The sequence below is a fragment of the Priapulus caudatus genome, unplaced genomic scaffold (genome assembly GCF_000485595.1).
Source record: "Priapulus caudatus unplaced genomic scaffold, Priapulus_caudatus-5.0.1 Scaffold845, whole genome shotgun sequence".
NCBI classification, from domain to species: domain Eukaryota; kingdom Metazoa; phylum Priapulida; class Priapulimorpha; order Priapulimorphida; family Priapulidae; genus Priapulus; species Priapulus caudatus.
In genome coordinates, this window is record NW_014577906.1 from 41,019 (window position 1) to 56,275 (window position 15,257).

Here is a 15,257-nt window from a genome sequence, read left to right on the forward strand (position 1 = left end):
TGGGCTTCGATCAAACAACCTTTGAGCCATGAGGCCTGTGCTGTACGCGTTCGGCTATCCCGCCTTATTGGGTTTCTAGATTATGGATGTGCCATGAATATGACAACACTGTGACGTCATTGAGGCAGTTCAGGAATCCATGTTTAACCCTCCTCTTGAGGGTCAAAAAGGTTATCAGACACTTACTCTTCGCACGTCAGTGGAAAGCACATTTCATGGTCCTTTCAATAGTGATAAAAATGGTAGGTCAGCACTGAAACAACAACGTTTTTCACTCTGTCCATTAGGCCATGTCCTCAGAAAATTTCTAATATCTGACCTTTCCCTCGCTGCCCTTTGACCTGTCACCGGAGGTGACCTGTGATTTCGCACTGGTGATGGGTTTTCTGCCTGTTAAGATTTGTGCCGCAATTCCGTATTTCCTCCTATACCTTAAGTTAAGGGAGAAATATTCCCCCTCCGTTTACACATCTTGACCTCTGACCCTTGACCCCCCAAATTTGTCATCCCGAGTCCTTTTCACGACCCCACCCACGTCCTGAATATCGTGACCGTACGTCGAGCGGTTAAGATTTGTGCGCAACTGTTGACAGACGGACGGACAGACGCACGCACGCTCATGCGATTCTACAAGCTGCATCTGACTTCGTCAGATGAGCTAAAAACACGTCTGTCTGTTTCTGTTCATCACACAGGCTCAAAGACCCCGGCGTATGTTTTATTACTACCGTGACGTGTTGCATATACAATAGTGTCATAAATCACGTGTACGTAAACGAACTCAGAAAGTAAAGCATAACACACTGACTACACTACATGCAGGCACTTGAAGCATTTCAACTTTCAATAAATATAACTTTTAATAAACTAAATACGAGAACTTATATATATAAGTGTAAGCGTGCAACAGTGCAGCTGCGAGAGCAATGGCCGCCGACAGCGTATGTTGGACGTAGGATTTGGACGGAATTTACAAGAAACTGTCGGCAATAATAGGTGAAAGAGAGTATAGAAACATTAAGAATTTGGTAGATGGTAAATAGATTTCGTATTTAGTTAGCATTATATTTTATTGAAACGCTTAAGTGCCTGTGGACTACACTACATCGCACTTCCCACTTTGGTCCTACTCATGGCATTGTCCCACCGACTGTAAGTGCCAATCTAAGCCAATTATCTTCCAGTTCAAACTCGTATCGCATACTCCCAGCCACCTCCAGTTCAATGCACATCTCTGCTCAGTCCATATACCTCTCTTTATCCCACGACTAAATGCTCGTCCTGATGCTTCACAGCTACCTCACTAATCTCCCACACTCTAAGGACATCAGACTAAAAGATTACTAAAACACGACACGACACGCTAGTTCTTTTATATATACACGTCTTGTGGATGAATAGCTGAAGTAGAAAGCTAAGGTGGAAAGACTGGCATTAATGTTGCGACGTATTTCAATGAAGACGAGGTCAAACGCAGCACCGTTTAATAGGATGACGAGGAGTGGATGAATATTCTCCCACTGAAGCCCTGCGCGAGCTCAAACCCACATCTGACTCACACAGCAGATGTGTAACCTTACAACCCAATCCTCACGAATGCGCAGCACAAAGCATCCAACCCTTGCTTCTGTCGCTTGCACTCACGCTCGCTTCGCGGTCGGTGGTCTTTCCAAGGCGAGGCAGCTGAGCGGTGGAGCTTGTCCTCAACATCTCCGCATGACTTGCTCTTGACTTCAAGAAGTAGCACAGACCGCTTATCCAGGTTTTCGGCCCCTAACTCTCCGCTCGTTTGGAACTTTCCTTGTTTAACTGAAAGAGCGATAGAATTTCCAGGCGGTGAACTGACACCGCGGTGCAGCCTTTTTCACTGGTGCTTTAAGAATTAATTACAATATTTTTTTTAAATGGTTGGTAGGGCGATGGCAAATGCTGGCTTTCAATTTTTGCTTCTCTAACCGATCTTCTAAGACCTCGTCTGTTCTTGGCCTCCCAGACACTCAAGGCCTACGAGCATAGACCCAAAGGAATTCCTACGCTTACGTGTTTTCTCACGAAGTTCTCGTAACACCCCCCCCCGTCTCCCCGCAGTTACGGATGTTGGGGTGACCACGCTTATAGATTACTCAACCTTCCCCTATTCGTCGTCGACGGTGGGGTCGAGAGAGCGCCTCCAGTGTTCTAACGTCGCCCATCTCAAAGTAGGCGAGCTCTTCCTGTGTGTCGCTCAGCTTGGCCTTCAGCTCGTCTATAAACCGTGTCCGCACTGGGCTAGGTCGGCATAGATCCACCTGCCCATCAAGAACATGCACACGCATGCACGCACGCAATCAACGTCTATATATACAGGGCACGAAATTCAGATTTTTTGCAATGGCCCAGAGGGCAAGCAGCAATTTTTTACCAGCCCTCACAAATTTTTGTTTGTATAATCAACAATTACCTGCTGTATTCCCTCGCCGGCATCTCGCAAGACTCGCTTCGTCGAGCATTCTCCTCCTGCAACCTCGTCCTAATCGCTTCCTCATCAGCCAGCTTCCTCTGAGCTTCCCCGAGCTGAGCCGCCAGCTCCTCCTTTATCCTCTCCCGCTGGCTCGACTCTTCCTTCAGCGCCCGGCCAAGCCTCTCCGCTTCATTCTGCGACGCTTTTCGCTGTCCTTCGCAAGCGTCACTGTGCGCAGTCGTCCCGCGCTGCTGCGAGCGCTGTCTCCGAGACCTCGCGCCGCGCACACAACTCCGCGACCCTCTCCTCCCAGCTCCTCCTCTCCTCGACCGAAGTCGCGATCTCTCTCTGCAGTTCACGGCAGCGAGCTTCTCCCTCCTCCACCCCTCGCCGTCTCCGCCAGTGCGGCGGCTGCACGAAGCTGGTCACCCGTGGCAACCGTCTCCTCCCGCAGCTTTCCTCTGCGTGGCTTCATGCTCGATCTCCACCTCTCGCTGCCGTTGCGTCAGCTTCGCGCACTCCCTGCTGACGTCCTGGGCCTGCTCCATCGCCTCCTTTAGCTCACCAGAGAGTGCCTCTTGACGCTCTTCCATCTGCCGCACACGCAATAGAGCGCCCTCTAGCTGCTCCCTCCATCTCACGTTTCTCTGCAAGGGCCCCTTCTAGCTGGAACTTGCCGCCTTCAGCTCTCCGGCTAGCACCTCTAGCCGAGCTTCCCTCTCCTGTTCCAGACGGATAGCCCCCCCCTTGCCTATCTTAGCATGGGGGCTCTCTCCTGCTTTAGTGACTCCATTATCTCCTGTGTCTCCTGCACTGACGTTCTCTGTGTGTCTAACTGTACTTCTAGTTTTGTTCTCTCCTGTTTTAGTGACTCAATTGTTTTCTCTGGCATGACGCCTCTCTCTGGGTGATCTAGCTGAGTCTCCAACTCTGCTCTCTCCTGCTTTAGTGACTCAATGTCTCCTGCACTGACGTTCTCTCTGGTTGTTCTAATGTAACTTCTACGTTTCCTAAGTTCTTGTTCCTCTCCTGTTTTAGTGCTCAATTGTTACTTGCTCTGACGCTTCTTCTGTGTCTAGGCCTTGACGTCTCCCTCTGCTCCTTCCTGCCTTATAAGTGATCAATTTGTTCTCTGCAACTGACGTTCTCTCTGTGTCTAACTGTACTTCTAGTTTTGTTCTCTCTGTTTAGTGACTCAATTGTTTCTCTTGCACTGACGCTCTCTCTGTGTCTAGCTGAGTCTCCAACTCTGCTCTCTCCTGCTTTAGTGACTCAATTGTCTCATGCACTGACGCTCTCTCTGTGTCTAACTGACCCTCCTCCCTACGTTCTGGCGATCCATCCTGGATTTAGTGAACTCATATTATCTTCTGTGTCCTCCTGCAACCGACACCTCTCGTCTAGTGTCTAACTGAGCATCTAAACTCAACTTCTGCTCTTTTTAAGCTGACTTCTATCACTTCTGTGTCCCTGCACCGCACCCCTCACGTGTCGCTGTCTTAGACTGCGGCCACTCTTGTCCTGCTCCAGTGATTGATCATCTTCTTGTGTCTGCCCTGCCGACACTCTGCCTCTCGGTGTCCTAGCTGCACCTTCTACTTCTCTGCTCTCTGTCTCTGCTTTTCAGTGACTCTATCATCTCCTTCTGTGTTCTTTGCCAATGACCGACACTCTCTGTGTGGTCTAGCGAGCTCATACAACTCAACGCTTCTGCTCTAGTGGACCTCTACTCATCAGTTCTGTTGTCTGCCCTGCACCGAACACTTCTCCTGTCGGTCTAGCTGACCCTCTTACTTCTGCTCGCTCGCTGGGGGGCGCTTTTAGTGACATCTATCATCTTCTGTGTGCTCTGCACGATTCATATTCTCTCTCTGTGTACTAGCTGCCCTCTACTTTCTGCTTCCCTGCTTTTGTGGACCTCTAATCCAAGTCTTTGTGTCCTCCCTGCACCGACACTCTCTCTGTGTCTAGCTGAGCCTCTAACTCAACGCTCTCCTGCTCTAGTGACTCTATCATCTTCTGTGTCTGCTGCACCGACACTCTCTCTGTGTCTAGCTGACCCTCTACTTCTGCTCGCTCCTGCTTTTATGTGCACCTTCTATCCATCGTTTCCGTGGTTGTCTCTGCACCGATCCCCTCTTCTCTGGGCTTGGTCTTAGCTGACCCTCTACTTCTGCTCTCTCCTGCTTTAGTGACTCTATCATCTTCTGTGTCTCCTGCACCGACACTCTCTCTGTGTCTAGCTGAGCCACTCTCTCCTGCTCTAGTGACTCTATCATCTTCTGTGTCTTCCCTGCCACCGACCACTCCTTGTGGATGGTCTAGCTGAGCCCCTCTTAAGCTCAACCGCTCTCTGCTCTAGTGACTCTATTAATCTTCTGTGGTCTGCCCTGCCAACCCGCCGATACTCTCTCTGTGTCTAGCTGAGCATCTAACTCGGCTTTCTCCTCCTTTAGTGATGCGCTCGCATCGTCTGCCTTGGCAATGTGTGGGACCCGGCCCCTCTAAACGGCTCTCAATCAGCATTCTCTCAACCTGCAGCGTAAAGCAATTAATGTCGTCATTCGTAATGCATCCCATGCAGCAACCGCATGCCAAATCGATGAACAGAACAATGCCGATGAAATATTTAGTCTCAGACGCTACACCTAAAACGGACCACAAACGAGATTTTTCCTACTGCGGCAGGGCATGAACAAGCATTAGCTTAAAACTACTATGAAAATAGTAGACAACTCCGCGCATGTCAACAGCAGCGAACTATTAAAAACCGGTTTTTTATTTGATTCACTCCTGATTTCACCCCACAGCGTCTTCAGATTACATTACAACATAAAAACTTACTTTAATATATAAATCACGGTGGATTCATCACGAAATAAAATAAATCTAAACCCAATAGTATAAAAGTGCCTAATTAGAAGCACTGCTTCTGTTAGCACCCGAAAGTATACCTGTTATATCCTTAATGTTATCTAGTGTAAATGCTAATTCTATATGTATTGTTTCGTTCTATTATTCTAACACAGAAGCTAAAAGCAAAAGTGCTATTACTATTAGTCTGAAAGCATATATATATATATCTTAAAGTTATAATCTTAAATATATAATCTCAAGCAATAGAAGCTAAAAGCAAAAGTGCTATTAGTCAGAAAGCATATATATCTTAAATATATATAATCTCAAGCAATAGAAGCTAAAAGCAAAAGTGCTACTAGTCTGAAAGCATATATATCTTAAAGTTATAACCTCCTTAAAATAATAATGCTCAAGCCCAACGAAGGGAAGCTAAAAGCAAAAAGTGCTACTAGTTGAAAGCATATGTATCTTAAAGTTACTACATCCTTAAAACCGGAGCCGAGCACCAGAATTTCCTGGAGTGGGGGTTTCTCCACTGATGGTGGATTTAAACCCTTTAGTCCAGTATCAAAATAAAGAAACTGAACAACAATCAACAAACAACCAACAACATGATAATAGGGACAGGATGTTGTGACTCTCAGATGAAACAAGAGAAATTCGTCATTTACTAAGCCTGTGGTTAGATACTACGATTTACTACGCGTAATAATCAACCAACTTTGAGCTTCAAATCGCTACACATACATTCGCTAGATCCCTGCGAAAGATCGTGTTCCTCGTATACACCGCAATCCGGAGGTACGAGTAACGTGACGACCCGATCTTCTCCATTCTGTTTGGCCAAGCAGATTGACTCATAACCCCGCTAAACTTGAAACAATAGGCCAGCTACTAATGATCTTGCGCACATCTTGCCGCCCTGCGGGGATCGGTGTTGGCCATCGGCTGGAAGATTGGAGCATCGACGGAAACTCGCGAGCTAATCTTTGACCGTATTTACAGCTGGTTTATGCCCCGCACACGACGCACAGCCCACCGCAATCAGCAGCCACTCCAGCTCCAATCTCCCAGCGAGGCCAACCGCAATCGCGAGGGCGCAAGAGTCGTTAGTAGCTGCCTATTGTTTTTAAGTTAGGCGGGTTATGCGAGTCGATCATGCTGGGAACAGAATGCCAGAATCACTGTCGTACGTTTTTAGTCTGTATCTTCCGGAAAATTGCGGGTGTATACGAGGAAACGATTTCGGCACGGTGGCTAGGCGAATGTAACTGTGTACCGATTTGAGCTCAAGTTGGTTTGAGTTATCGCGTTAGTAAATCGTAGTTATAACTAAGCTAGTCAAATGACGAATTTCCCTTGTTTATTGAAGTCACACTCTTCCCATTTATGCTACTTTCTGTATATTGTATAAGTGAGCAACACCAGGCTACGCTGCGCGCAGGAGTCAGCGTGTCTTCCGGACAGCGGCCGGCGCGCCGGCCAGCATCGTCGCTCCTCGTCTGCTTCTCGCGCGCAAACGCTCGAATGACGTCACGCAGACGTGGCCGCTCCTCACGCGCGTCAGCAAGGTCACGCTGGAGAGCCAGCTGCTGCTGCTCCCGCGCCAGCGTGTCAATCTCTTCCGTCAGCGTGTCGATGCCTGCACGCACGCGTAGCCAGAGAGAGGGAGAGAGAGAGAGAGAGAGAATTACCTACAGTAACACGCATACAGAGTTAGGAGAGTGAGAGAGACCTGAGAGTGAGAGTGCCTTAAGAGCGGAGAGTGAGCAGAGTGGAGAGCTGAGAGAGCAGAGGAGAGAGAGTTGAGAGAGAGAGAGAGGTAGATGAGAGCGTGAGAGAGAGGAGAGAGGAGAGAAGAGAGAGAGAGAGAGAGAGAGAAGAGAGGAGAGAGAGAGAGAGTGGAGCGAGAGCGTTGTGAGAGAGAGAGAGAGAGAGGAGAGAGAGAGAGAGAGAGGCATTTGCAGTCACTGACCACGTTATACACGAAGGGACATATTCACTGACAAAGACTCAAGACAATGATTGCTCCAATACAAGCAAAGACAACAACTTGGCGTGCACGCGTGAAAAACATGCCTAAACTCGTCGAACTTTGCAGCAAGAGTATTTGAGGGGAGGGCATGGTCATGTTGCTCAGGGTGTAAGGCATGTTAGGCCGACCACGTTCTAACGGATGTGTCGTAACCAAACTTGGAATTTGCATAATCTTAAGATCGTGCTGCCCAAACTACGGATTTCCCAGTTTGGCTGATCAATCTCAAGATTGGGTACGCTGAATACAGTTGCTTATTCAACTACACTTAATGGCGATTGTGGCGTATGCGAGCATAACTAGTGCAAACTAGGAGGGATTTCTCTAATAGTTATCAAATTATCTAATATAATCACTTATTATTTTAACAAAGATGCCAAACACATTGAAGAAAGCCGATAAGAACTCATGGTAATGATATAACCTAATACGCATTAATATTTAATAGTTAATCAAATATGTAACAGGTTTTGCCCAATCTGCAGATTGGTTGCCCAAACTGCGGATGCGCTGAAATTCCTATTCTGTGCAAGATTCCAAGTTTGGGTTGAGCGGATGCATGTCTCGACGGAATACCTACCGCTGCACGCGTCGCGTAGCCGCTGCTTCTCCTTCAGAAGCTCCTCCCTCTCCTTCAGAAGCTCCTCCCTCTCCTCCTCCATATCCTCCAGCTGCGCGCTGAACAAGCCGACTGTCTCGACGGCCCGGTCGCGCTCCCGCGCCACCTCCTCCATCGTGGCCCGTAGCTCCCTCGCCCCGTCCTCCATCGTGGCGCATGGCTCCCGCGCCACCTCCTCCGATCGTGGCACGTAGCTCCCTCGCCCCGTCCTCCATCGCGGCGCATGGCTCCCGCGCCACCTCCTCCATCGTGGCACGTAGCTCCCTCGCCCCGTCCTCCATCGCGGCGCATGGCTCCCGCGCCACCTCCTCCACCGTGGTGCGTAGCTCACCGCTTTCTGCCAGCTCACATTGCTCCGTCCCCGGCGCCAATCCCCTCTCGACGAGAGTAGGCGTCGGTCGGTCCTCCCTCGGTTCTCGCTGGACCTTGTCCCCGTCCTCATCCGTAGTGGGCGGCTCGGTGACGCCCCCTGCCGCGGCGAGCAGTGCGTTCTCTTGTCTGAGCGCGGCGGCGTCGGCCTGCAGCGCGCGGAGACTCGCGCACTGGCGCTCATTCTGCGCACTCAGCATGTCGACCTCGGCCTCCCGCGCCGTGCGGAGACTGCTCAGCTCTGCGAGCGTTGCCTCCAGCCGTTCCCGCAGCGTCGCCGTCTCACTCAGCTGCTCTTGCTAAGCGACAGGACGAGAAAAGAAGAAAAGAATTAAGAAGGTCAGTGCATTTAGCCCAGCCGACCTAACATGCGTTACATTACGTTCTGCTTGTTTTACAGGAATTGCTGGAACATGATTTACTTCTTAGTAGTCACCAAGTAAAAACTAGTCAGGAAATTGGTAAATATTGTTGATATAAAAGCAAGATAGGCAAAATTTTGAATAGGCCAAGTGGACCGAATATATGGGGAGGGGTGAAGCGACGGTTTCGGAGATTGAACCAGCGGCCGCCGGCAAAATAGTGCTAATTTCGTGCACTGCACGCGCAACACTAACAACGTCGCGCACTATCGCGTGGCACGTCTAGACGAGGAGGTACCTGGTCCGTCTCGTGTACGTCCTGTTCGCAGCGCGTGAACTCACGCAGCGCCTCGAACGACTCCTCCAAGCGCACGCTCTCCCTCTCCAGCTTCTCCTTGCTGTCTCTCCTGTGAGGTTAATGGGCAAACAGCTACGAATTACCGACTCAGCGTGTGATGCAAATAAACGCTATATATGAGTGAGACAAGGAATGAAGTGATCCTGTTATCTCGCCACTGGGAACATAAATAGTGCATGGCTGCACAAACAGTTTACTTATCTCAATCGAGTTTACGAATTTGTGTTTCATATTTTTAGTGCCTAAAATAAAAGTGGGGGCGATACTGTTATAGATGCAGACTTACATTTGCGTGAGCGTTTTTTCCAGCATCTCAATTTTTGCCTGCTTTCCCTGGCACTCCTGTTCCAATCCAACCAAGTCGCCCTGAAGGAGCTCTTTCTCAGTGGTATCATTTCTCCTGCATGATAATAATAACACAGCCATAGCAGCGTTAATCCTGGCGCACATGGATGCAAGGTAATTTGCAATTCACATGACAAAGATAATGATAGTAGAATAAATAGATACAATTTTATTGATTGCAAATACCATGCACCATACACTATATAATCTATATCAACAGGTATATTCAACATGTACAACCTTACAACAAACTGTATTAGATAAATTTTCTGAACTACGTGAACGCAGCAGCAATATAATATAGGCATATAGCTAGTTGCAAAATGCACACTGCGAAAGAGGCACACCTTTCTGTAGCTTGTGGTTTTGTAGTATGGACTAGGAGTTTAATATTATTAGATTCATTATTGTATTGATATACGATACACTAGAAACGCAGCTGAATCCTCAAAAAATGCCCTCAGACGTCCGATTTAAAGTTACATTAACACCGATATTATTTTAAGATATCTCTAATCAAAACGGCTTATTAGCAACAGTATCAACTGGTCTTGCTCTGGTTTTGCTAACTGAATCCTGACAATGTTTAACAAAGACAACTGTTCAGTTTGACAACGACAGGTATAAGCCATCAAAACTACTGCCAACAGTGCACTCATTATGCTCGGATTTATCGTAAAATAAAAATCAGTTTTAAAACACTTAAACTTAAAAAACACATAAAAAGCACAAAATCACTTCTAACAGCACGCACCTATTTGCGATGTTGTCGACCTCGCGCCTCGTCACCTCCTCACGCAGCCGCGCTATCTCCTCGTCCCGAACCGCCAACTCTCTCCTCAGTGACCTGACCGTATCCGAGTCCGCTGCCGGCGTGACGGCGGACTGTCTCTCCTGCGCGGCGACGCCCAGCCGCGCGTCAAACTCGCCGACGAAGCCATCGTAGATGCTCATCGCCGTCCTGCGTCGCGCGGACGCGGGCGTGGAGAGCGGCGTGTTGTCGCTGCACGGCAGCCGCACGGGGAGCGTGCGGCGGCGGTTGAAGCTGGATCGCTGCGGGGGCGGCGGCACGGCAAACTGCCGCGCGCGCGTCGTCACGCCCGCGGTGCTCACAGGGTAGCGTTCTTCCATCGGCGCTAGCGGCGGCGGCGCGCTGGGGGTCTCTACGGGGTCAGGCGAGTCAGCATCGTTGTCGTTGTCGTCATTCTTCACCTGTTAAACGTAAAATCTCCATCGTCCATGTGGCGCATCGCGACGGAAGTCTGATTGTAGTGCCAGACCACGTCTCTGCTATGTACGTACGACTGCCTCACGCAAAACTGCATCAGTGTTCACCTCTATAGAACTCAGAGATCCCGGACGAAATCTGTGCGATATATTTCTACTTACTGGTAGAAGAACGGGAATACTGGAAGCTTTGGGGGGTCTGGGGGTCCTCCCTCCGAAAATGTTTTTTAATTAGATGCTTGCAGACGCGTTCTGAAGCAAAGAAATTTCGAAAACTAACTTGTTCATGAACGCCGCCATTGCATGAATGAATAGCACATTTGTCAGCCGTGGGATGGCGAGCTCAGACAATAAAAGTGCACCACTAGCCGTGGGACATTTTTCCACTGTCCGCGGTTGGTAAGTACACCCCCCTAGAGTTTTCTCAACGGATTTGAACGATTTGGAAAATTGATAATTTTCGAAAGTGAAAAACGCGGGAAACCGCGGATCCGCGGGAGATTCTCACCTCTATAGAACTGAGCCCTGTTTGTAAAGGACCGTTTTGGCACTTCTCTTGAGTGGCAGTTATATGGGTAACGACGTTCACAGATGGGATGCCTATCCATGCAGGGGATTTTTCAGGTTTTCCTCAAAGCTCCCTATATACCCAGGTTTGACTGCATGACTATTACCACATAAATCATAACTTGCATAGTAGCATGTCATTACTGTAAATGAGTGAGTGAGTAAGTAAACGAGTGAGTGAGTGAGTGAGTGAGTGAGTGAGTGAGTGAGTGAGTGAGTGAGTGAGTGAGTGAGTGAGTGAGTGAGTGAGTGAGTGAGTGAGTGAGTGAGTGAGTGAGTGTATGATTATGAGTGAGTGAGTGAGCGAGTGAGTAAGCGAGTGAGTGAGTAAGTAAATGATTGAGTGAGTGAGTGAGTGAGTGAGTAAGCGAGTGAGTGAGTGAGTAATTAAGTGACTGATGTTAGTAAGTCATCCAACCTGTATCTTCCCTGTCGATGACGTTGCCTCACTCAGAGCCTCCTCCAGCTTCCTGACCTTCTCGGCCAGTTCAGCGGCTCGGCTGCTCTCCTCTACCTTCTCTCGCATCAGCCTTTCCACATCCACAGCGTTTCTTTCATTGGCTAATTTCAAATCGAAGTGCGCATCGCGATCTGTGGCGCCGCCAGCTGCCTCCCGCTCTTCCACCGCCTCCTCCTCCTCCTCCTCCATCGCAGATAAAGGGTTCTCTTCCTCTTCGTCCACAGCCGCCCCCTCAGGGATGCTAAGGAACGATCCACTAAAGCAGACGCGTTTTGCTCGCGGAAGCTGCAACGATGCCGAGTTAAGACTCAGTGTCACTACAAGTTTACGACGATGCTCTCTGCTGATGGGGAGGGGTGGACAAAGGTGTCTGTACGCTGAGTTGGGTACTTCAAGGAAGAGCTGGATGATGCACATGAGGACAAGGAGAAGGGGGACAATGAGAAGGAGAAGAAGCAGCAGAAATACAGCAGCAACTTAGGAAAACCACAGAGACGAAAAAAGAAAAAGAATAATAAGGAGAAAAAGAAGAAGAAGAAGAAGAAGAAGAAGAAGAAGAAGAAGAAGAAGAAGAAGAAAGAGCAGAAGGAGAAGACGTGTACTATATACATATAGGTTGTGACAGTCGACTGCTGGAAGGCTGTGCATCACACATGAAAGCCACACGAAATAGAGCTCGCTTAAACCATATTAAAGTAATTGTTACGAGAGTCTTTCAGTGTTTTCCCCACTTTCATGATACCTACCGTTATTGCTTGAGTAACAGCAATTGTCTAGAGTAACGATAAAATGTCTTAGAACCTTCGTATTCACCCAAACATGCACGATTACAACTTTTGTTTACCGATTTCGTTTCTGTTGCAATCAGTGATATTTCCGCTGTCAGGTGTAACTATATTCAGCTATATTTTTTTCGGATCGAGTGTTTCTGAGCAATGCATCTGTACAAATCTGGTAATACATGCCTTAAAGGTACAACACGAATAGTAAGTGAGCCATAAGTCTCGTCTTAAACCTGCTGTGTTCCAGTAGTTCAACCGACAGGAGGAAGAGAGCAACCTATCCAGACACAGTCACGTTTATCGATCGGCAGTCAATGCTAACGTCAGTGCACGTGACTTTACGTACAAACACGCTTTCTTCTGTCTCCTCCTGAAGTGGCTCCTCTTGGAAAGGATCTATTGTCGTGTTGCCAATACCAGGGAACCTCGAGTGGACGGGCGTGGTCGGAAGTATGTTCTTTGTCTGGCCCGGACACCACGTCTCTCTGCGCAGGTTCCTCTGTAAAGCAGCAGTCAAATACTCCCTGATTTTCTGTCGAATTCCCTGATTTAACATATGCAGGAGTCAGTGTGACTCCCTGAAAATTCTGCTATACTACATACGAACTACTTCGTTCCAGAGCACAGCCTCGCGTAATTGCCGTATTTTTTGGAAGACTTTTTTGCAGACTATTAGGAAGACGTGTAACCACATGAATCTTCAAAATAAGCACACGCGTTATTGTTAATATCTTTAGTTTTGAACTTCAGACTGTGGACTCCCTCATTTTGAGGGCAGGGAGTCCATTGGACTCCCTTGTTCAAAAGTTAATTTCTACCCCTAAAGCAGTGACGAGCATGGCGCAACGTGAGTGCACCCAAACTACAGTGCCACTAGAGTTAAAGTTGGTGACAAATTATATCTCTCATCATATTAAACAGATATTATCACAGCATTAAAATCGTTAGAAGAATCCCTTAATTATAGTAACGAAATCTCTTGTTCATTTAGGAGAATTCCTTACGACATTACGCATTATATTCTCCTATTGTTATATCCCTCTATTGTATTGCCCTTGGTTCGATCCGCATTGTCTATCGAGAAATGACAGACGAGACAACATCCCATACCAGCATGATCAAGACGCTGTGCTGTCGTAAAAGGTTACCCTCATAGATGATCGAGTGCAATGGAACTACCAGCCACCAAAATCAAACAAGCAGCGGCAAGCGACCACCACTCCAGTCCGGTTCATCGATCAGGGAATAATTATGTTTCAGCCGTGAGACTCGCGCACGTACCTTCATGCCCCGTTCCTTCGGCACGGGCCCGTTGATAATCTTCTCGTAGAGTTCGATCATTTGTTCTTGCTCCTTCTGCTTGCGATCGCGCTCTGCCAGCTCCTTCTCTAGGTTGGAAACGAGATGGTCCGTGCGCTCTTGGGGCTGCTGTAAAGGCATAACGCTCGTGAATGCCCGTGCCACGCCCGTGCCACGCCCGTGCCACGCCCGTGCCACGCCCGTGCCATGAGCGCGCACACTGTCAGTGCCGTTATCACGCAAACGCAGAAATTATTCGGCATACACGAAGTAACTAATTACTAAACTTAGCACTAGTTAACAGGTAATATAATTTACTAAGTAGCTAATGCAAGGAAATTCGTACAGGTGGCCAAGATTAACTAATAATAATAATTACTGAACTTAACACTAGTTAACTGGTAATATAATTTATTAAGTAGCTTATTATATATGAGTAAAATTCGTACGAGTGGCCAAGATTATTTTAACCCTTCGCTCATGCAATGCAGTGGAACCTGTGGTAGTAGACACCCTGTATAGAACAGACACTTGTCTCTAAAGGGCTCTTTTGGCATTTTACTTGAATGGCTTTTATACACAGTCAAACCACCTCCATAAAATAAGCCATATCGGAAAGTCCCCGCCACCATATTGAGATCAGATAAGAGGGGTGATAAGTTGCCTTTATATAACATAGTTAGGATAGTACTAGTCTAGGTTTTTGATCTATATTTCTCTTCACTAACATCGTACTTCAATTCACAGGTGCGTTTCTGTTTACAGAAACATTTACAAATATGATTGTGGTCATTTAGGATATTTTGCAATGTATGTGTTAATGCAAAAACTAAAAACGCACTAGTGTTTACATTAATCATGTACTTTAATTCCTAAGCGCCCCTCGGCCATTTTATACCCCCTTTTTCTATGACCTAAATAACACAGCTGGACTTTCTGATATCACTTCTAGACACCTGTCTAAGAAGGACACTTGTCACATTTCCTTTCAGGGATCCTTACATACAGGTTTGACTGTACAATGCAGCACATCTGCAAGAAATATTTTCCCTTCTGACGAGCCAACGAATAAAGCTGAAATCTAGAACCACAACTAGTTGTCGACTAAGCATGCCGACATAGCGTAACGTAGACGAGTAAAAAAAAGTATGTTGTTTGTAAACATGTGAATCGTGCCACGGCGACCACAGTCATTAGAGGCAAGTCGGTCGTTAGATTGCTTGATAATTAATACCCACATGAGCACTTTCGAGCTGTCTCTTCAGATCATCGATTTCTCGTCGATATCGTCTTAGCATGGCCTCATCATTCACAACCTCGTTCACTATCGGCTTGTTCTTAATTTTCTTTGCTCTCGAAGCAAACTGTAAAAATAAGAATAAGTTTATGTTTTTGCAAAAAAACTTAGTGTAAATGAAGTTAAGTTAAATAAACAAAGTTTATGTTACCACTAAACAACATGACATAACACTGCCGGTTGTATTAACCTGGGAATTTACACTACCGACTTTATGCAGTGAAATTGGCAAATTGTA

General features: G+C 47.4%; 2 protein-coding genes across 2 annotated transcripts in view; both read right to left on the minus strand.

Moving 5' to 3' along the window:
* LOC106813931 (stress response protein nst1-like) overlaps nt 1–3,506 on the minus strand; it is a 7,599-nt gene extending 4,093 nt beyond the window's left edge. Inside the window, exons 1-3 of the mRNA XM_014818173.1 lie at nt 3,493–3,506; nt 2,441–3,323; nt 2,132–2,288 (exon numbers count right to left, since the gene is read on the minus strand). Coding sequence (XP_014673659.1) covers nt 2,132–2,192 — 61 coding nt within the window. The 5' untranslated portion in view covers nt 2,193–2,288; nt 2,441–3,323; nt 3,493–3,506. The remainder of the gene's footprint in view (nt 1–2,131; nt 2,289–2,440; nt 3,324–3,492) is intronic.
* A 1,098-nt stretch (nt 3,507–4,604) lies between these two features.
* LOC106813928 (centromere-associated protein E-like) overlaps nt 4,605–15,257 on the minus strand; it is a 31,282-nt gene continuing 20,629 nt past the window's right edge. Inside the window, exons 10-21 of the mRNA XM_014818169.1 lie at nt 14,961–15,086; nt 13,705–13,851; nt 12,770–12,922; nt 11,600–11,926; nt 10,142–10,599; nt 9,329–9,442; nt 8,983–9,091; nt 8,193–8,621; nt 7,915–8,059; nt 6,738–6,941; nt 4,839–4,979; nt 4,605–4,733 (exon numbers count right to left, since the gene is read on the minus strand). Of these exons, the coding sequence (XP_014673655.1) occupies nt 4,960–4,979; nt 6,738–6,941; nt 7,915–8,059; nt 8,193–8,621; nt 8,983–9,091; nt 9,329–9,442; nt 10,142–10,599; nt 11,600–11,926; nt 12,770–12,922; nt 13,705–13,851; nt 14,961–15,086 (2,232 nt within the window). The 3' untranslated portion in view covers nt 4,605–4,733; nt 4,839–4,959. The remainder of the gene's footprint in view (nt 4,734–4,838; nt 4,980–6,737; nt 6,942–7,914; nt 8,060–8,192; nt 8,622–8,982; nt 9,092–9,328; nt 9,443–10,141; nt 10,600–11,599; nt 11,927–12,769; nt 12,923–13,704; nt 13,852–14,960; nt 15,087–15,257) is intronic.